This window comes from Heteronotia binoei, chromosome 16 (assembly GCF_032191835.1).
Source record: "Heteronotia binoei isolate CCM8104 ecotype False Entrance Well chromosome 16, APGP_CSIRO_Hbin_v1, whole genome shotgun sequence".
NCBI classification, from domain to species: Eukaryota; Metazoa; Chordata; class Lepidosauria; order Squamata; family Gekkonidae; genus Heteronotia; species Heteronotia binoei.
This window is the reverse complement of record NC_083238.1, coordinates 62,915,364-62,934,672: the sequence shown is the minus strand read 5'-3', so window position 1 is coordinate 62,934,672 and position 19,309 is coordinate 62,915,364. Positions and strand designations below refer to the sequence as shown.

At 46.1% G+C, this 19,309-nt stretch overlaps 1 protein-coding gene across 1 annotated transcript in view; it reads right to left on the bottom strand.

Moving 5' to 3' along the window:
- Positions 1–19,309, bottom strand: part of SPAG16 (sperm associated antigen 16) — a 541,355-nt gene that overhangs the window by 503,669 nt on the left and 18,377 nt on the right. The window contains exons 2-4 of the mRNA XM_060256914.1: positions 18,263–18,309; positions 7,714–7,812; positions 6,797–6,924 (exon numbers count right to left, since the gene is read on the bottom strand). Coding sequence (XP_060112897.1) covers positions 6,797–6,924; positions 7,714–7,812; positions 18,263–18,309 — 274 coding nt within the window. The remainder of the gene's footprint in view (positions 1–6,796; positions 6,925–7,713; positions 7,813–18,262; positions 18,310–19,309) is intronic.

Genomic DNA, 19,309 nt, shown 5'->3' with positions numbered 1-19,309 from the left:
TCTCTAGAAATTTGTTTGCTTTTTTAAAAAAAAATACTTTGTGGATGGGTGGGGTTTTTTATTTTGGCTATAATATTTTCTGATTGACATTACTGGGTGATTTTATTCGGTGGGGGCACAAGTGCTTTTTGTTACTGGATTACTGTTTTTATATTTAGGATCATAAATTTGGGGAGGGACAATGGCTCAGTGGTAGAGCACCTGCTTGGGAAGCAGAAGGTCCCAGTTCAACCCCCCGCATCTCCAACTCAAAAGGGTCCAGGCAAATAGGCATGAAAAACCTCAGCTTGAGACCCTGGAGAGCCGCTGCCAGTCTGAGTAGACAATACTGACTTTGATGGACCCAGGGTCTGATTCAGTATAGGGCAGCTTCAATGTTCATATGTTCATAAGCAGCAGACACTTATCTGGGGAGAACTGGGACATAACTATGTGAAACAAAACCCTCAGATTTCATTCTTCTGTTCTGTCAGTTGAGCCTTGCTGGCAGCTGCTCTCTGGCTGGAAATGACCTTTAAAACTAATAAAGCTTAATACAGTTAAACTCAAGAGGTGTTTGTATGTAGAACTGCAAACGTCTAACAGTCCGGGTTCCCACCTGACCTAGAGAAAAATGTACTGTTGTCTCTTTAGCAGCAAGTTAATGCGATGTTGTTTACTCTCGTCCAGGGGTGGGATTCTAGCAGGAGCTCCTTTGCATATTAGGCCACACACCCCTGATGTAGCCAATCCTCCAAGAGCTTACAAAAAAGAGCCTTGTAAGCGCCAAGAGGATTGGCTACATCAGGGGTGTGTGGACTAATATACAAAGGAGCTCCTGCTAGAATTCCATCCCTGCTCTCGTCCCATTTCAATTGCCCATTACTACAAATTAGGAATGAGAAACCACACTTATAAATACCTTTTAAATGTTACTAAGGGTTACTTTTGATCAAATGATTAAAAGCTGTATTTCTGCAATACAGTGTCAGTCACTGTTTTGCAGAAAATATTGTCATTATTTAATCTTCTATTAAAACATTAATCTGAAAGCAAAAGGTGAGGCTTCTCTATCTAACTAGCTAGTCAAAATAATTCACAAGCTGTAATATAAATGCATTAATTAACTTGCCTAATTTAATTAATTCTTAAGCAGGCATTCATATCTGGGGGGGGGGGGTCATTTAATAAATGAGCCAAGATCTTATAGGTGTAAATGAATCAGCTTTCTCAGCATTAATTATTTTCTCATTTCAAATCCCATCAGGGCTTGATCGCAGCCTGGATTTGCTTTATATTAGCAAGAGAAAGATATGTGTACAAAGAGAAATTTGATAAATGTAATTTGCTTTTACTTATTAATTATGGCAATTAAGAATTTAAAAGCAATTTAGAAACATTTATGAAATACATGTTTAGGACATTAACCCACAAGCTATTAAACATGGGTGCTTTAATATTGCAAGCACTGATACAGGAAACACCGGTTCATTGATGTCCCCTTGGATCTAGAATATTAAATTGTTTTAAGTGTAGCATGGAATGTGGAACACAGCTTGCACAGAATCCAGAGTTCAAGCTCTTCTGTTCAGCAGGAGAAATAAACTTGGAAGGTGCAAGTTAGTTTAGTTTAGTTTAGTTTATTTTATTTATATCCCTCCCCACCGAAGCAAGCTCAGGACGGCTCACAATTCATTCTAATAAAACAACAACAATATAAAAACATTAGACTAAGATGACACTTAGGAGCTGTTTAAATCTCTCTCTCTCGGCTTGACTTCGCGAACGAAGATTTAAGAAAGGTGCAGTAGTCCACGTCTGTTGCAGGCTTGCTGGTGGCTGACAGGACCAATGCAGGACAGGCAGGTCTGGCCACAGTGGCTGCAGGGAAAAGTCTGATTTGGGGTTGGTGCTATAGCAGTACGATTCTTCCTCAATCTCCTTTTGTCAACACCAGCTATGCATGCGTTCTCAAAGGAAGAGACAGCCTGGCGGATGGTGTGCCTCCATGCTTTGCGATCTGAGGCTAGGTCAGACCACTGGTGATGGTTAATGCAACAGGTACCAAGGGATTTCTTCAAGGAGTCCTTGTACCTCTTCTTTGGTGCCCCTCTATTTCGATGGCCGGTGGAAAGTTCGCCATACAGGGCAATCTCGGGAAGGCGGTGGTTTTCCATCCTGGAGATATGCCCTGCCCAGCGCAGCTGCGTCTTCAACAGCAGTGCCTCGATGCTTGTAACCTCCGCCCACTTGAGGACTTCAGTGTTGGGCACAAAGTCACTTCAGTGGATGTTGAGGATGGTGCGAAGGCAGCGCTGATGAAAGCGCTCAAGGAGTCGCAGGTGATGACAGTATAAAACCCATGATTCGGAGCCGTAGATGAGGGTTGTCATCACAACCGCTTTGTAAACATTGATCTTTGTGCCTTTTTTCAGATGCTTGTTGCTCCACACTCTTTTGTGCAGTCGGCCAAATGCACAGTTTGCCTTTGCCAGCCTGTTGTCAATCTCGTCGATCTTGGCGTGAGGAGATGATGCACCCCAGGTAGCTGAACTGCTGGACTGTCTTCAAAACTGATTCACCCACAGTGATGCAGGGAGGGTGATAATCTTCCTGGGGTGCAGGCTGGTGGAGAACTTCTGTCTTCTTCAGACTAACTTCTAGGCCGAATAGCTTGGCAGCCTCTGCAAAGCAGGACGTCATATGCTGCAGAGCTGATACCGAGTGGGAGACAAGTGCAGCATCATCAGCAAACAGTAGCTCTCGGATAAGTTTTTCCATTGTCTTGGAGTGGGCCTTTAGTCGCCTCAGGTTGAACAGGCTGCCATCGGTGCGATAGCGGATGTAGACACCATCGTCATCATCTAAATCTACTGCGGCTCTTTGAAGCATCATGCTAAAAAAGATTGTAAAGAGAGTTGGCGTGAGAACACAGCCTTGCTTTACACCTGTGCCAATTGGGAAGGGCTCCGAGAGATCGTTGCAGTGTCTGACTTGGCCTCGCTGGTCTTCATGTAGCTGGATGACCATACTGAGGAACCTTGGGGGACATCCTAAACGTTCCAAGATTTGCCACAGGCCGTTCCTGCTAACGGTATCAAAGGCTTTGGTAAGGTTTAAATACAAATAAATAAAAAGGCGACATTCAAATAATCTTAACAAGCACCAGTCACAGTGGTCCAGTGGTCTCGGCAGTGACATAGCAGGTTTGATGCCATCATTCCATCAGATTCCATAGTTAACAATCAAATGCAAGATGGAGCAGCTTGGTCTTACAGGCCTTGTGGAACTAGGTAAGGCCCTGCAAGGCTCTGACATCTTCTGGGAGTTGATTCCACCAATGAGGGGTAGCAACAGAGGACATAAGAACATAAGGAAGCCATGTTGGATCAGGCCAATGGCCCATCCAGTCCAACACTCTGTGTCATATAAGAACACAAGAGAACCCATGTTGGATCAGGCCAATGGCCCATCCAGTCCAACACTCTGTGTCATATAAGAACACAAGAGAACCCATGCTGGATCAGGCCAATGGCCCATCCAGTCCAACACTCTGTGTCATATAAGAACACAAGAGAATCCATGTTGGATCAGGCCAATGGCCCATCCAGTCCAACACTCTGTGTCACATAAGAACATAAGAGAAGCCATGTTGGATCAGGCCAATGGCCCATCCAGTCCAACACTCTGTGTCATATAAGAACATAAGGAAGCCATGTTGGATCAGGCCAACAGCCCATCCAGTCCAACACTCTGTGTCACATAAGAAGAAGAAGAAGAAGATTTTGGATTTATATTCTGCCCTATACTCTGAATCTCAAAGTCTCAAAGTGGTCACAATCTCCTTTACCTTCCCCCCGCCACAACAAACACCCTGTGAGGTAGGTGGGGCTGAGAGTGCTTTTATAGCAGCTGCCCTTTCAAGGACGGTTTCTGTGAAAGCTATGGCTGACCCAAGGCCATCTCAGCAGGTGCAAGTGGAGGAGTGGGGAATCAAACCTGGTTCTCCTAGATAAGAGTCCGCGCACTTATCCACTACACCATACTGGCCATGTTGGATCAGGCCAATGGCCTACCCAGTCCAACACTCTGTGTCACACAGCGGCCAAAAAAAAAGCCAACCAAGTGCCATCTAGAAGTCCACCAGTGGGGCTAGAAGCCCTTCCACTGTGCCCCTCCCAAGCACCAGAATACAGAGCATCACTGCCCCAGACGGAGAGCTCCAACAATACATTGTGGCCAACAGCCCCTGATGGACCTGTGCTCCATATGCACATCCATTCCGCTCTTGAAGCTGTCTATGCTTGTAGCTGCCGCCAGCTCCTGTGGCAGTGAATTCCACGTGTTAATCACCCTTTGGGTGAAGAAGTACTTCCTTTTATCAGTTCTAATCCAACTGCTCAGAGAAGGCTCTTATGCGCATTGTTTTAATTCTTGCCTCTCTCTGCCCAGGGATCAATGACAGATTTTGAGCTCCTGATCAAAGTACCCTCTGGGGAACATATGGGGAAAGGTGGTCCTTCGGGTAGAGAGGTCCCAGCCCATTCAGGGTTTTAAAGCACCTTGTAGCGAATCAGGTATGGCGCAGGCAACCAGTGCAGCATTTGCAGCCCAGGCAGTATGTGCTCCTGCATGGAAAGCCCCAGTAGCAGTCTGGCTGCAGCATTCTGCACTAGCTGCAACTTCCAGATTTGGGACAAGGGCAGCCCCACGTAGAGGGCATTACAGTAGTCCAGTCTTGAGGTGACCGCAACATGGATCGCAGTTGCCAGATCACCACACTCGAGGAAGGGAGGCAGCTGCGGGCACTCTGGATACCAGGCGCCCAGTCTAAAAATGTTCTCTTTGGAGTGGCCCCATCAGCCATAGCTATGGGGAAGGAGAGCGTAGTTCCAAACCTGGGTCTCCCGGGACTCAATCTGGTGCTCCACCCACCTGTGCACAACATTGGCTTTCTCACAGTATGTTTTCATCCCAATACGTTTTAATCACTTTGTATTGTCGCAATGCAAAGTAATGACATAGCAATGAATATCAGAGGACTGGGAGCTAAACAGATGGACATCACCGAAAACAGGAGAATGGTATGCAACATATTTCCTCTAGCAGTGCGGAGGGAAGCAGAGAGTTGCCAGCTCTTTTAGATGCAGATGCCCAGAGCTGGATAGGTCACCCCTGGGGATTTCTGACTGGAGAACAGGACATGGCCAGAATTTCTCTCAGACTCTTCTGACACAATGACATGAGCAACTGGAATGTCCTGACACTTTCACATGTGATGCTTCAGGATATACCTTGGAATAGAAGCCACAGAGAAGGACACAGAAGATACGTACAAAGGGAAGGGGGGGATTTTCACCGATTCCCCTTTTCTATTGAAGACCCCAGTCTGCATCTAGCACTGTTTCAGGAAGTCCCCAAAGTCCTGCAACGAGTATTTCAGGGATGTATGAGAGCTACAGCAGGAACGGATGCTCACAGACCACAGGATCTCATCATCCAAAGTGAAAAGAAAATTCTTGATGAGGTTTCAAAAGCCAGAACCTGAGCAGCATTTTCTGTTGTCAGGCAGCAGAGATCCAGGGCCCATTGTAACTTTTGGGCTCCCTTCCCTAAGCTGGGGCAGACAAAGTTCAGAAAAACAAAGATGTATAGGTCTACTTAATTTGGACAATCACATCAGTAGCAGAATTCAGCTTTCCTTGGCACAGAATCTGAGTCACCCGCAGCAGTTTATAGGCACGGAGAAGATCCAGTCATTAGAATCCGGCAACTGGTTCAGAAAGCAGAGCAAATCACATAATCCTAGAATCACAGAGTTGGAAGGGACCTCCAGGGTCATCTAGTCCAACTCCCCCTGCACAATGCAGGAAACTCATGAATACTTCTCTCTAAATTCACAGGATCTTCATTGCTGTCAGATGGCCATCTAGCCTCTGTTGAAAAACCTCCAAGGAAGGAGAGCCCACCACCTCCCAAGGAGGAAGCCTGTTCCACTGAGGAACCACTCTAAACTCACAAACCCCTCTCCCTAAATTCACAGGATTTTCATCGCTGTCAGATGGCCATCTAGCCTCTGTTTAAAAACCTCCAAGGTAGGAGAGCCCACCACCTCCTGAGGAGAAAGCCTGTTCCACTGAGGAACCGCTCTAAACTCACAAATACCTCCCCCTAAATTCACAGGATCTTCATTGCTGTCAAATGGCCATCTAGCCTCCAAGGAAGGAGAGCCCACCACCTCCCAAGGAGGAAGCCTGTTCCACTGAGGAACCCCTCCAATGCTCAGGAAGTTCTTCCTAATGTTGAACTGGAAACTCTTTTGATTTATTTTCAACCCATTGGTTCTGGTCCCTCCAATGAGACTGATCTGTTGGGGGGGGGGGGGGGGCAGGACTTAATTTTTTTTTTAAAAAAGCCTTTCTATGGGTTTTATGCTTTACCAATGCTTGCTGTTTAGTAAATGACTTTCACAGCTGTGATTATTGTACAGGTTTGATGGTTGCACTCACACAGAAAACCTGTCCTATTATCAAGGCGGGGTGGGGGGGACGACACAGGAAAAAATAAGCACCTGAGGTCTTTAAAACTGATAATGATTTGCAATAAAAGCTCATAAGCATGCCTTCATTTGTTTTCTGCTGTTCTGTAACCTAGAGCAGGGGTGGCCAACGGTAGCTCTCCAGATGCTTTTTGCCTACAACTCCCATCAGACCCAGCCAGCATGGCCAATGGCTGGGGCTGATGGGAGTTGTAGGCAAAAAACATCTGGAGAGTTACTGTTGGCCACCCCTGGCCTAGAAATTTTAAAAAGAATTACCATTCAGTCTGAAAGCAGTCGAGAGTCCTGTTCATGCCCATTCTGACTAGAAAGTTGCAGAGGAAGTCATCCACCGCTTCAGGGATGTCAGACAGAGGATGCTTCATTATCTGGCCTGGCCGCTGAGCCTTAAGCGAAAAGAAAATCAGGTACCGCTGTTGGAAATGTGCTCATTATCACTTTCAGGAAAACGCTTTCCATAACACCCATTTGTTGGGGCCTTTGCGCCTAACTTACAGTGTTATGGCCGCACTTCACCACTCCACAGGATCAAAATATACACCACGTAGCTTTTAAGGAACTTCTCCAAAGTATATACTTCTTTACTGCCTTATAACACCATCCCATGCAAGCTTATTCTGATTGCAATAACTCTGAACTGGATTGCATATTACCCAGTTAGTTCTAACAATAAGCACTCGGTCCCTTGAACAGCTACCTATGACTGGATTATGTTTTATTTATTCCTACTCAGTCTAGTCCGTTCCTTTCAGTGTGACTAGAGGATGAGTCAGCAAATCTGAATATGAAAGATCACAAAATGCCAAGTTTATCTCAGCCTTTGTTCTGGGCACTGTTGTAAAGTTCAAACACTTGGGGAAAATATTAAATTGTTCCATTTGGTTCAGTTCAAAATGTCACTTATGTGTCTGCCGCTAAATTGCACTCTGAGGCACCCACAAAGCAATATCACCTTTTATTAATCTAATAGCTCAACACATACGGACTCCTTTGCTCTGTCATCCTTGAAGATTACTTGTTCTCCCTTTCTGTGCATAAACTTTCTACATGCTATACCTTCCAGGACATAAAGGTAAGTCCGTGTTAACTTGTCAATATCATTTACACAAGTCTGACATTCTGAACTGTAAAGCAGGACCCCTGTCAGCCATTTTGAAGAAGAACAGAATGTTTACCAAAATCTGGGCATCGATCGCCTGCTCTTCCATCGTCTGTAAAGCTTTTGTCAGGTCTTCGTCACCTTCTTGTAGGCTAAACTCATCATCTGCTGGTACCTAAGTCACAGCGGTAACGAGCACGGTGAGTCCAAGAAAACACAAGAACAGACACAATAATGTATTAAAACATTATTTCAGGTGGGTGGCACCTTGGAGTCCAGCGGTACCTTGAAGACCAACAAAGTTTAATTCTGGGTATAAATTTCTGTGTGCATGCATGCTCCATCAGAATTAAACTCTGTGGGTCTGAAAGGTGCCACTGGACTCAAGCTTTGTTCTTTTATAATACTGCAGTGATTTGTAAACCCAGTAGAGAAGAACACTGCAAGCTCTAGTCCATTTTGTGCAACTGCTGGGTCTCCGCTTCAGTCGCTGCCATCTCCACACACAAAAAAAGAGCCATCTTGGATGGCAGATCTAGAAAATCCCTCTGCCTAAGACCCCTGAGGTCTATAACCAGCCACAGTATCCGGTGGGTCAATGGCTTGGTAACCCTTGCCATCTTTGCTTCCTCATCCAAAATGGCTTCCGTATTCATCTCAACAGGTGAAGTCAGACTACCAACGTTTACCCAGGTTCCTCCAGTTAAATGAATGGCACCGACTGTGCACACAAATCCTCAGTACATGGCTGAAATAAGAGCACAGGTTTCTGGGATTCTTCTGCCAGGGAGGAAATATGGCGCTTGCAAAACTGGAAATTCAGCTTTCCTTTGTAGGAGAAAACAAGTGGGGAACCCATGGGGACCGGGGGGGGGGTCACCTCATTTTCCTCTCCCTCATCACTTCCTCTTTCCCTTTCCTGAAAGCCCCTATAGGCTCTCCCTGCTGCCCTGCCCTGTTTCTTTCTCTCCTTCCCACCCACTAGCCAGCCTATCTTTATTTGTTCCCTCTTCTGCTTTTCCTCCTTCCCTCTTCCCATGAAAGCTATAGCCCACTTGTTCAACTATAGACCACTGGGCCAAGTTGTATGATGGGGGGGGGGGGGGGGACCTGAGGGACTTGGAGGCCGCACCTCACTTTCCCCAGTATCCCTAACTGCTATTTCTTCCTTCTCACCTCCTGGCAGGCCCCATAGTCTCACCTTTCCCTGCTTCCTTCTCTCCTTCCCATCCATCCATCCACCTTTATTTATTTACTTCATTTATGCCTTCACATTCTCCACAGTGGGGACACAAGGCAGCTTACAGCATTCTCTTCTCTCCCATTCTGTCCCCACAATTCTGTGAGGCGGGTTAGGCTGAGAGTGTGTGCCTGGCTCAAGGTAGGCTTCCCAATCCCCAGGTCCCAGCGGGGGATCCCCCAGTTTTACAGGCTTCCTCCCGCCCCCAGCCAGCTGGCCGGTGAGTGAAGCCCCACCCCCACAGCCACCATGCAGCTCTAGATCTTGGGCAGGTTTCGAAACCTGCAAAGAGGTCCGTTTCAAAATGTGTGTGTGTGTGTGTGCCTTTAAAGTTGAGCAGGAAGCACTTCAGGGGAAGGGTCAGCAACACAGTCCCGCGGTTTGTTTTGCTTTCGTTTCAGAGCAACTAAGTGTGTGTGAGAGAGAGAGGATTGCCACTCTCCAGGTTTGGAGGCCCCCCCTCTGCTTTAGGGTCATCAGAAAGCGGCGGGGAGGGAGGGAAATGTCTATTGGGCAATTATTCCCTGTGCAGAATGATTCCCATAGGGAATAATGGGGAATTGATCTGCGGGTATTGGGGGCTCTGGGGGGCTGTTGTTTGAGGTAGAGACACCAAATTGTCAGTATAGCATCTAGTACCTCTCCCCAAAATACCCCCCAAGTTTCAAAATGATTGGACCAGGGGGTCCAATTCTATGAGGCCCAAAAGAAGGTGCCCCAATCCTTATTTCCTATGGAAGGAAGGTGTTTAAAAAGGTGTACTGTCCCTTTAAATGTGATGGCCAGAATTCCCTTGGAGATCAATGATGCTTGTCACACCCTTGCTCCTGGCTCCACCCCCAAAGTCCCCAGACATTTCTTTAATTGGACTTGGCAACCCTAGCTCAAGGTCACCCAGTGAGCACCATGGCAGAGTGGGGATTCCAGCCTGGGCCTCCCAGACCCCAGGGTGAAACTCAAGCTACTACCCAGCACTCTCTTTCATGAGGTGGCTGCCCCCTTCCCTGCCTTCTACTGACAGGAAGCAAAGCTTGAAAGCTGGCAACACTGCCAGGGTCACCTAGGAATGGCCACCGAAAGGGCTCCTACTTGTAGGCATCACATTTATTGTTGAGAGGGGGGCGGCTTAAACCTCTATTTCCCCCCTACTAAGTGGAGCAGTTCAACAGATATTAGGATTTAGGCTACCTTCTAAATCATGACCAGAGAATAATAATACAGTATGTAAGTGATGCAATTGTTGTTGTTATATTTGTATATCACTCCCATCCCCACAAGTAGGGCCCTGGGCGAATACCACCCCATCTCACTTCTAAATATTGAACATAAAATTCTAACAGCAACTGCAGCAAAATGTTTAAATATATATTTAAGTAAATATATGCAAAAAGACCAAACAGATCTCCCAGGGGTAATGAAACACTACAAGGTTTACAAAATAAATCTAGCAGATGGCAAAGCACCCCCAAGAAAGTGTCTGATAGAATAGAGTGGGAATATTTACAAGAAGTTCAAGAGCTTTTAGAATGGAAGCTCATTTCTGTAAATTGATTACCTAGATCTATCTTAAACCATCTGCAAGGGTACAGATTAATGGCTGTTACGTCACTCCTTTTCAGCTTCAGCGTGGATTAAGACAAGAATGTCTGTTGTCACCTCTTTTTAAGTATTAGTCACAAAGATACACTAAGAAGTTGTTTAGAGAATTAAATCCCAAAATTCTGTAACAAAATTGTTAGTATATACAGATAATATAGTCTTTACTTTGCTAGGTCTAAATCTAAGACTTTGAGACTCTTCAGTCAGGTGTCGGGTTATAAAATGAGCTCTGATAAATACGTTCTGCTGGGATTGCATGTAAAACAAGAGTTTGAACCAGAGCTCTCCATCCTCATAGCATAGTATTAGGTTAATAATACCTAATATCCAGGTGTTCTATTTTCTGATAATTTATATACAATGGTAAACCAGAGTATCAATCCAATGAAAAACAGATCTAACACGTTGCAGTAATTGTGCACTTTCCTGATTAGGATCAAGGGTGGAATTCTAGCAGGAGCTCTTTTGCATATTAGGCCACACACCCCTGATGCAGCCAATCCTCCAAGAGTTTACTAGGCTCTTTTCTGTAAGCTCTTGGAGGATTGGCTGCATCAGGTGGGTGTGGCCTAATATGCAAAGGAGCTCCTGCTAGAATCCCACCCCTGGTTAGGATGCAAAGCTGCACAAAAAAAAGTGAAGATTCTACCTAGAGTTTTATTTGTGCTTATGGACATTCTGTTGCTAGTGAATCAGCCTCTGTTATCTAGAACACAATTGTTATTTAATAGATTTATCTGAGATAATAAGAAGGCTAGAATACAATCTGAAATAGTACACCAGCTTTGGCAAAATGGTGAAATGGTAGCTTCTAATACTGGGAAATATTATTATGACTCTAAATTAGCTACGATTTCTTATTGGGATAAAACCAGAATTGAGACACTGAATAACTGGGAATTAACACATCTCTATCAGTCTAGATATGGAGAGAGAAATGAATTCATAAGGTGGTAGAAGAAATAACATCAGTTTGGCTTTAGTACAGGCCTTGGAGAAATCATAGAATTATAGAAATGCCAGATGTGTTTGGTATGTGGTAAAGCATTTGTGCATACTTTTGACTGGGGAATATTTAAACCCTGGATAGCTTTGGGGCTACTAACCTTTGGGGCTCATTTCCTACTTCCCCCTCAGTCCTCTCTTGTGAGGGACAAGGTGCTCAATATGGCAAAAACACAGCACATGATGAGGGAAGGGAGTTGCAACATAGGAGTGGCATAGGGGTAGAACATAAACACCTAGTTTCTTTAAATGAAACTAAATCATCAGGGCCAAATGAACTGCATCCAAGGGTATTAAAAGAACTTGTGGATATAATTTCTGAATCTCTGACCATTATTTTTGAAAATTCTTGGAAAACAGGTGAGGTGCCGGAAGATTGGAGGAAGGCAAATGTTGTCCCTATCTTCAGGAAGGGGGGAAAGGAGGATCCAAGTAACTACTGATCTGTCAGTTTGACATCTACATCTGGAAAGTTTTTAGAACAAATCATCAAACAGTCAGTCCTTGAGCATTTAGAAAAGATGGTTGTGACTACTAAAACTGTGACGACAACTGGATCGAGGCGGCTCGGCGGTATTGCTGTTGCTAGACCTATCGGCTGCGTTCAATATGGTCGACCATCAGCTGCTGACCCGCCGCCTCGCCGACGCAGGAATTCGGGGGCTAGCCTTACAGTGGCTCTCCTCCTTTCTTGACGGTCGGGGACAAAGGGTGGCAATCGGGGGGGAGCTGTCGCAGAGGCACCCACTTCATTGTGGAGTGCCTCAGGGAGCAGTTCTCTCCCCGATGTTGTTTAACATCTTTATGCGCCCCCTTGCCCAGATTGCACGGAGGTATGGGCTGGGCTGTCATCAATACGCAGATGACACCCAGCTCTATCTACTGATGGACGGCCGGACTGGTGATGTCCCAACAAACTTGGACCGGGCATTACAAGCCGTGGCTGACTGGCTCAGGCTGAGCGGGCTGAAGCTGAATCCGGCGAAGACTGAGGTCCTTTGCGTGGGCCGCGGCGGGCCGGGAGGGGAGATCACCTTACCGGCCTTTGACGGTGCGCCACTGGTACCAGTGCGCAAAGTCAAGAGCCTGGGAGTGCTACTGGAATCCTCTTTATCAATGGAGGCCCAAGTAGCTGCCACTGCTAGATCCGCCTTCTTTCATCTTAGGAGAGCGAGGCAGTTGGCCCCCTTCCTGGAACGCACCGACCTAGCAACTGTGATCCACGCAACGGTCACTTCGAGATTAGACTACTGCAATGCCCTCTACATGGGGCTGCCCTTATACCGAACACGGAGGCTTCAGGTAGTCCAGAACGCGGCGGCCAGGCTGCTGGAGGGACTACCACGGTGGGAAACTGCACGGCCTGGGCTGCGGGATCTACATTGGCTGCCGGTTGTCTACCGTGTTCGCTATAAGGTGCTGGTTATCACCTTTAAAGCCCTATATGGCCGAGGACCTGCCTACCTAAAGGACCGCCTCTCCCCATATGTGCCCCAGAGAGCACTGAGATCCAGCTCACAGAACTTACTGACAATCCCTGGGCCAAGAGAAGCCAGGCTGAGGGCCACTAGGGAGCAGGCCTTCTCGGTGATAGCCCCTCGCTGGTGGAACGACCTTCCGGAGATGGTGCGAGCCCTGCGGGACTTGAACCAATTCCGCAGGGCTTGCAAAACATGTCTCTTTCAGCTGGCCTTTGAGATGGAACCCGACTAATTTGATGAATGGACAACTAGTCATCTTGTGGATATCACGACTACAGCATTTAGCACCTATTTTATTATATATTTAACTTTTAAATAATTTTTACTGTAACTGATATTTAAAATTGTTTATGTTGTTTTATGATTCATGGGATTCCCATGTCTGTCAGCCGCCCTGAGCCCGCCCCGGCGGGGAGGGCGGGATATAAAAAAAAATAAAAATAAATATTATTATTATTATTATTATTATTATTATTATTATTATTATTATTATTATTATTATTATTATTATTATTATTATTATTATTGCCCAGATTGCCCGAAGGTATGGGCTGGGGTGTCACCAGTATGCTGATGACACCCAGCTCTATCTACTAATGGACGGCCAGCCGGTCTGCGCCCCGGAAAATCTCGACCGGGCATTACGGGCCGTGGCTGAGTGGCTCAGACTGAGTGGGCTGAAGCTAAATCCAACGAAGACAGAGGTCCTTTGCTTGGGTCGCCGCGGCCCGGGAGGGGGGATCCCCTTGCCAGCTTTTGACGGTGCGCCGCTGATGGCGGCGGACAGAGTCAGGAGCTTGGGGGTGCTGTTGGAGCCTTCCTTAAAGATGGAGGCTCAGATAGCAGCCGCTGCCAAGTCCGCATTTTTTCATCTTAGGCGGGCAAGGCAGCTGGCCCCCTTCCTGGAGCGTGACGACCTAGCAACAGTGATCCATGCTACGGTCACCTCGAGGTTGGACTACTGCAATGCCCTCTACATGGGGCTGCCCCTGTCCCGGACTCGGAAACTGCAGCTGGTGCAGAATGCCGCGGCCCGGCTGCTATTGGGTCTCCCAAAGTGGGGACACATTCGGCCGGGTCTTCGGACCCTGCACTGGCTTCCAGTGATGTACCGAGTCCGGTACAAGGTGCTGGTTATTACCTTTAAAGCCCTATATGGCCTGGGACCTGCCTACCTGAAGGACCGTCTCTCCCCACCCACATGTTCCCCAGAGAGCACTGAGGTCAGGAACACAAAATCTCCTCTCTATCCCCGGGCCAAAGCTCTCTCTGGCTCTTTAAAAAATTTTTTAACTGGCTTTGCCTCCTGGGGCGGATCAATGATCGGCGGCGGGGGGAGGGCCAGGGGCACGCTAAATGCCCTGGCTTCACCTGTTTGGGGATGGGGGAGGAAGGATGCTCTCAGGCTGCTGCCTTGCCCTCTTAATCCACGCTCTCAGGGTGGAGGAGGGGGGACAAATGTCCTGGCTTTCGCCTCTCTAGGGAAGGCAACTTATTAACAATCCCTGGGCCAAGAGAAGTTAGGTTGAAGGCCACTAGGGAGCAGGCCTTCTCGGTGATAGCCCCTCGCTGGTGGAACGACCTACCAGAGATGGTGCGAGCCCTGCGGGACCTGAACCAATTCCGCAGGGCTTGCAAAACATTTCTTTTTCAGTTAGCATTTGAGTCACCATGTGGCAACTAAGACGGAACCTGATTAATGAATGAATAGACACTTAGCCATCTTAAATACATCATTTTAGCACCTATTTTTATATCTTATACGTTTATATGTTTTTATGTATTTTAAATAATTTATTGTAATTAATGTTTAAGTTGTTATGTTTTATGAATCACGGGACTCCCATGTCTATTATTGTTTAATGTGAATCATGAGACTCCCGTGTCTGTTAGCCGCCCTGAGCCCGCCTAGCGGGGAGGGCGGGATATAAAAATAAAAAAAAAAAAAAAATGGCAAACCACCCCGTAAAAAGAAAAACCTTGTTAAAGCAATGTCACTCTAGAGTCGGAAATGACTGGTGCTTGCACAGGGGATCTTTCCTTTCCTTTTGCCTCTCATTTGAGAAGGGAGGGGGGAAGGATGATCTCAGTTTGCTGCCACTAGGCAGCTTGATTGGGTGAGAGTGGAGCCATCTGCATCCATGCTGGTGTGTGTGTTAAATGCCTGGGCTTGACCTTCCATTTGGAGCTGGGGGGATAAGGATGCTCTCAGGTCCCTTGCCACTGCTATGTTCCTTGCCTCAGCTGCCTTCCTGGGACAGCCTAGACCTGTGATTGTCATTCCAGCCCCCATGAAGAGAGGGAGTGTTTTGCTTTAGAAAGCAAGGGGGGGGGAGCAAAATGTCTACTGGGCACTCTATTATTCCCTATGGAGAACGATTCCCATAGGGAATAATGGGGAATTGATCTGTGGGTATTGGGGGCTCTGGGGGGGCTATTTTTTGAGGTAGAGGCACCAAATTTTTAGTATAGCATCTAGTGCCTCTCCCCAAAATACCCCCGAAGTTTCAAAACGATTGGACCAGAGGGTCCAATTCTATGAGCCCCAAAAGATGGTGCCCCTATCCTTCATTATTTTCTATGGAAGAAAGGCATTTAAAAAGGTGTGCTGTCCCTTTAAATGTGATGGCCAGAACTCCCTTGGAGTTCAATTATGCTTGTCACACCCTTGTTCCTGGCTCCACCCCAATGTCTCCTGGCTCCACCCCCAAAGTCTCCTGGCTCTGCCCCCAACATCCCCAGATTTTTCTTGAATTGGACTTGGCAACCCTATTTAAGAAGGATATAGACAAGCTGGAACAGGTCTAGGTGGGCAACAAGATGGTGAGGGGTCTGGAGACCAAGTGCTATGAGGAAAGGTTGAAGGAGCTGGGGATGTTTAGCCTGGAGAGGAGGCGGCTGAGAGGTGATAGGATCACCATCTTCAAGGACTTGAAGGACTGTCCTGTAGAGGATGGTGTGGGATTGTTTTCTGTTCCCCCAGAAGGTCAGACCAGAACCAACAGGTTGAAATTAAAATCAGAAGAGTTTTTGACTAAACATTAGGAAGAACTTCCTGACAGTTAGAGTGGTTCCTCAGTGGAAGAGGCTTCCTCAGGAGGTGGTGGGCTCTCTTTCCTTGGAGACTTTTAAATAAAGGCTAGATGGCCATCTGGCAGCAGTACTGATTCTATGAACTTAGGTAGATCATGTGATTCAAAATTTGCCCTTTTTAGACAATTGAAACCAGAACTTTAGTTAAGAACCTATTAGCAGCTGCCAAATGATCTTGGCACAAAATTGGAGGGGGGGCAGGAAGATAGACTGCCCAGGCTTATATGGGAGCACAAAGGCTGTTTTATTATAACAATGAACAAGGTAATGGCAGTTAGCTAACCCTGAGATGGGAAAAAGAATGTGCAAATATCATTAAGATTTGTCAGCTGTTTTTTACATATTTGAATGCAAATAATTAAGAGAACATTAAAGAGGAAATTTTGAAGGGCATATGATTAAGTTCTAGATGTTGTTATATTGTCACTAGTTGTATCTTTTTCTTTTTGATTCTGTGTATCTACTTCATGATTGTAAATGTATATAATTTGTTGGGGGGGGGGGGGAAATTAAGGTGCATTGCAAAACACAAGGATCTCCAACATACATGCATTTGTAATTCAACTACGAAAATGTAATTTCAGGTGAAATTGCAAAGAGATTCAGCAACCAAGAGGTGTGTACTACCCTGTACAAAATAAGGGGATATGTTTAACTGTTTAGATCAAAAGATAAAAACTAACAAGTTAATATTTACAACACTTCATGTCACTAAAATGTGTAGTTTGGTGTAGTGGTTAAGTGTGCAGACTCTTATCTGGGAGAACCGGGTTTGATTCCCCACTCCTCCACTTGCACCTGCTGGAATGGCCTTGGGTCAGCCAGAGCTCTCTTATCTGGGAGAACTGGGTTTGATTCCCCACTCCTCCACTTGCACCTGCTGGAATGGCCTTGGGTCAGCCAGAGCTCTCTTATCTGGGAGAACCGGGTTTGATTCCCCACTCCTCCACTTGCACCTGCTGGAATGGCCTTGGGTCAGCCAGAGCTCTCTTATCTGGGAGAACCGGGTTTGATTCCCCACTCCTCCACTTGCAGCTGCTGGAATGGCCTTGTAGGAGTTGTCCCCACTTAAGTTGGCCATCTTTGCCCACCAGACTAATTCCGCAGTGGTCCCTAACCTTTTTGGCACCAGGGACTGGTTTGTGGAAGACAATTTTTCCACAGACTTGCAGGGTTTGTGGCGGAATGGTTTTGGGATGATATAGTTGTGCACTTTATTTTGCTGTGGTGGTTACATGTGCAGACCCTTATCTAGGAGAACTGGGTTTGATTCCCCACTCCTCCACTTGAAGCTGCTGGAATGGCCTTGGGTCAGCCATAGCTCTGACAGAGGTTGTCCTTGAAAGGGCAGCTGCTGTGAGAACCCTCTCCAGACCCACCCACCTCACAGGGTGTCTGTTGTGGGGGAGGAAGGGAAAGGAGATTGTGAGCCGCTCTGAGACTCTTCGGAGTGGAGGGCGGGATATAAATCCAATATCATCATCTTCTTCTTTGTACAACATGTTTTTAATATTTTTAATTCCCCAGCACAATTAAAAGTTTAGCACACTGCACATCCTAGCACAGGTATAGCATCATGGGAAAAACATAATAAGAGTATCGGAGGCTGAGAGAAATGCTTCCTGTCTACACCTCTCTAGTACTCCTCCCTTTTCAGTCTACTTGGGAGAAATGCTTCGTGTCTTCCATATGGAGCAAAGGTCCATCAGTGGCTATTAGCCACAGCTTATTTTTGGAACTCTCTGTCTGGGGCAGTAATGCTATGTATTCTTGTGCTTGGAGGGGGGGGCACAGGGGAAGGGCTTCTAGCCCCACTGGTGGACCTACTGATGGCACTTGGGGGCGGGGTTTGGCCACTGTGTGACACATGTTGGACTGGATGGGCCATTGGCCTGATCCAACATGGCTTCTCTTACGTTCTTATGTCTACACCTCTCTAGTACTTCTCCCTTTTCAGTCCACCAGGGAGAAATGCTTCCTATCTACAACTCTCTAGTACTCCTTCCTTTTCAGTCCATCTGGGAGAATTGCTTCCTGTCTACAACTCTCTAGTACTCCTCCTTGTGCTTGTGGATTGTAAAATACATCTATATATATTTACATGCACATATTTTGCAAACAATAATACCAAAGAACTTCCTTGCCAGCTATAAATATTGCAACATGCCACTACAAAATTAAGGTGAAAGAGAGCTATAATTTATTACCTCTTCATACTGGTAGTCATCTTCGGAGCATTCTGTTAGTGTCATCTCTGCATGTTCAGTTAAGCAGAAAATAGCGGTTATGTTGCTTCAAAACATGGGCTTCATAGCATGTTTTATTTACAATTTATATATCAATTCTCTGCCACCAGAACAGCATCAAGCTGTTCATTTAGAAGCAAATGCTCTGCCATTCTTTACAGGAGCCAACTCTGTCCGTTCAGAGCTATCAGACTGGCTGCCAAGGAACACAACAGTGAAAGCCTCACTAACAAGATTAACGGTGAAATCCCACACACAGTTGTACTCCATCAGTGGACTTCTAAGTGAGCAACTTTGCTTAGATGGTGACTAGATTCAGGTGAGCAGCCTGCCACGCTGGACTGAAGCAGCTGGGGAAAGTCTGAGTCCGGTGGTACCTCTAAGACCAACCAAGTTTTATTCAAGGTATGAGCTTCTGTGTGCGTGCACACTTCTTCAGGTTCAATGAACAATTTCCTCAACCGTTATATATAGGAAGGGAAGTTCAGGTGGGCAGCCTTCCTGGTCTGAAGCAACAGAACAAATATACAAATGAGTTCCTGCTGGGCTTTTTTTACAAAAAAAAATGTCCTGGGTGGAAGGAAATCATCTGGCACTAACATCTCAACTACATAGATCCAAGTGGGCAGCCGTGTTGGTCTGAAGTAGTAGAATGAAATAGAAATCAATTGCACCTTTAAGCCCAACTTAGTTTTATTCAGAAGATAAGCTTTTGTGTGCTCTAAGAACAGTTCATCAGAGGAGGAATCCGCATAGTGAGCAGAGCCACACACAGCTGGTAGGCAGTGGCTCAGAATGCAAAATGGTACAGATTTAAGATCCAATGACAGAATAGTCAAATTATTGGGTAGGAAGGGGTTTAGAATATAAAATGGTACAAATATAAGATCCAAAGACAGTAAAATTAGCAAATTGAACAAACCTTTGATCTGAATAGCATGAGCATGCAAAAGCAACAAAACAGTAGTATTTCAAAATGTCTGTTAATGACTCTATTGTTATAAAGCT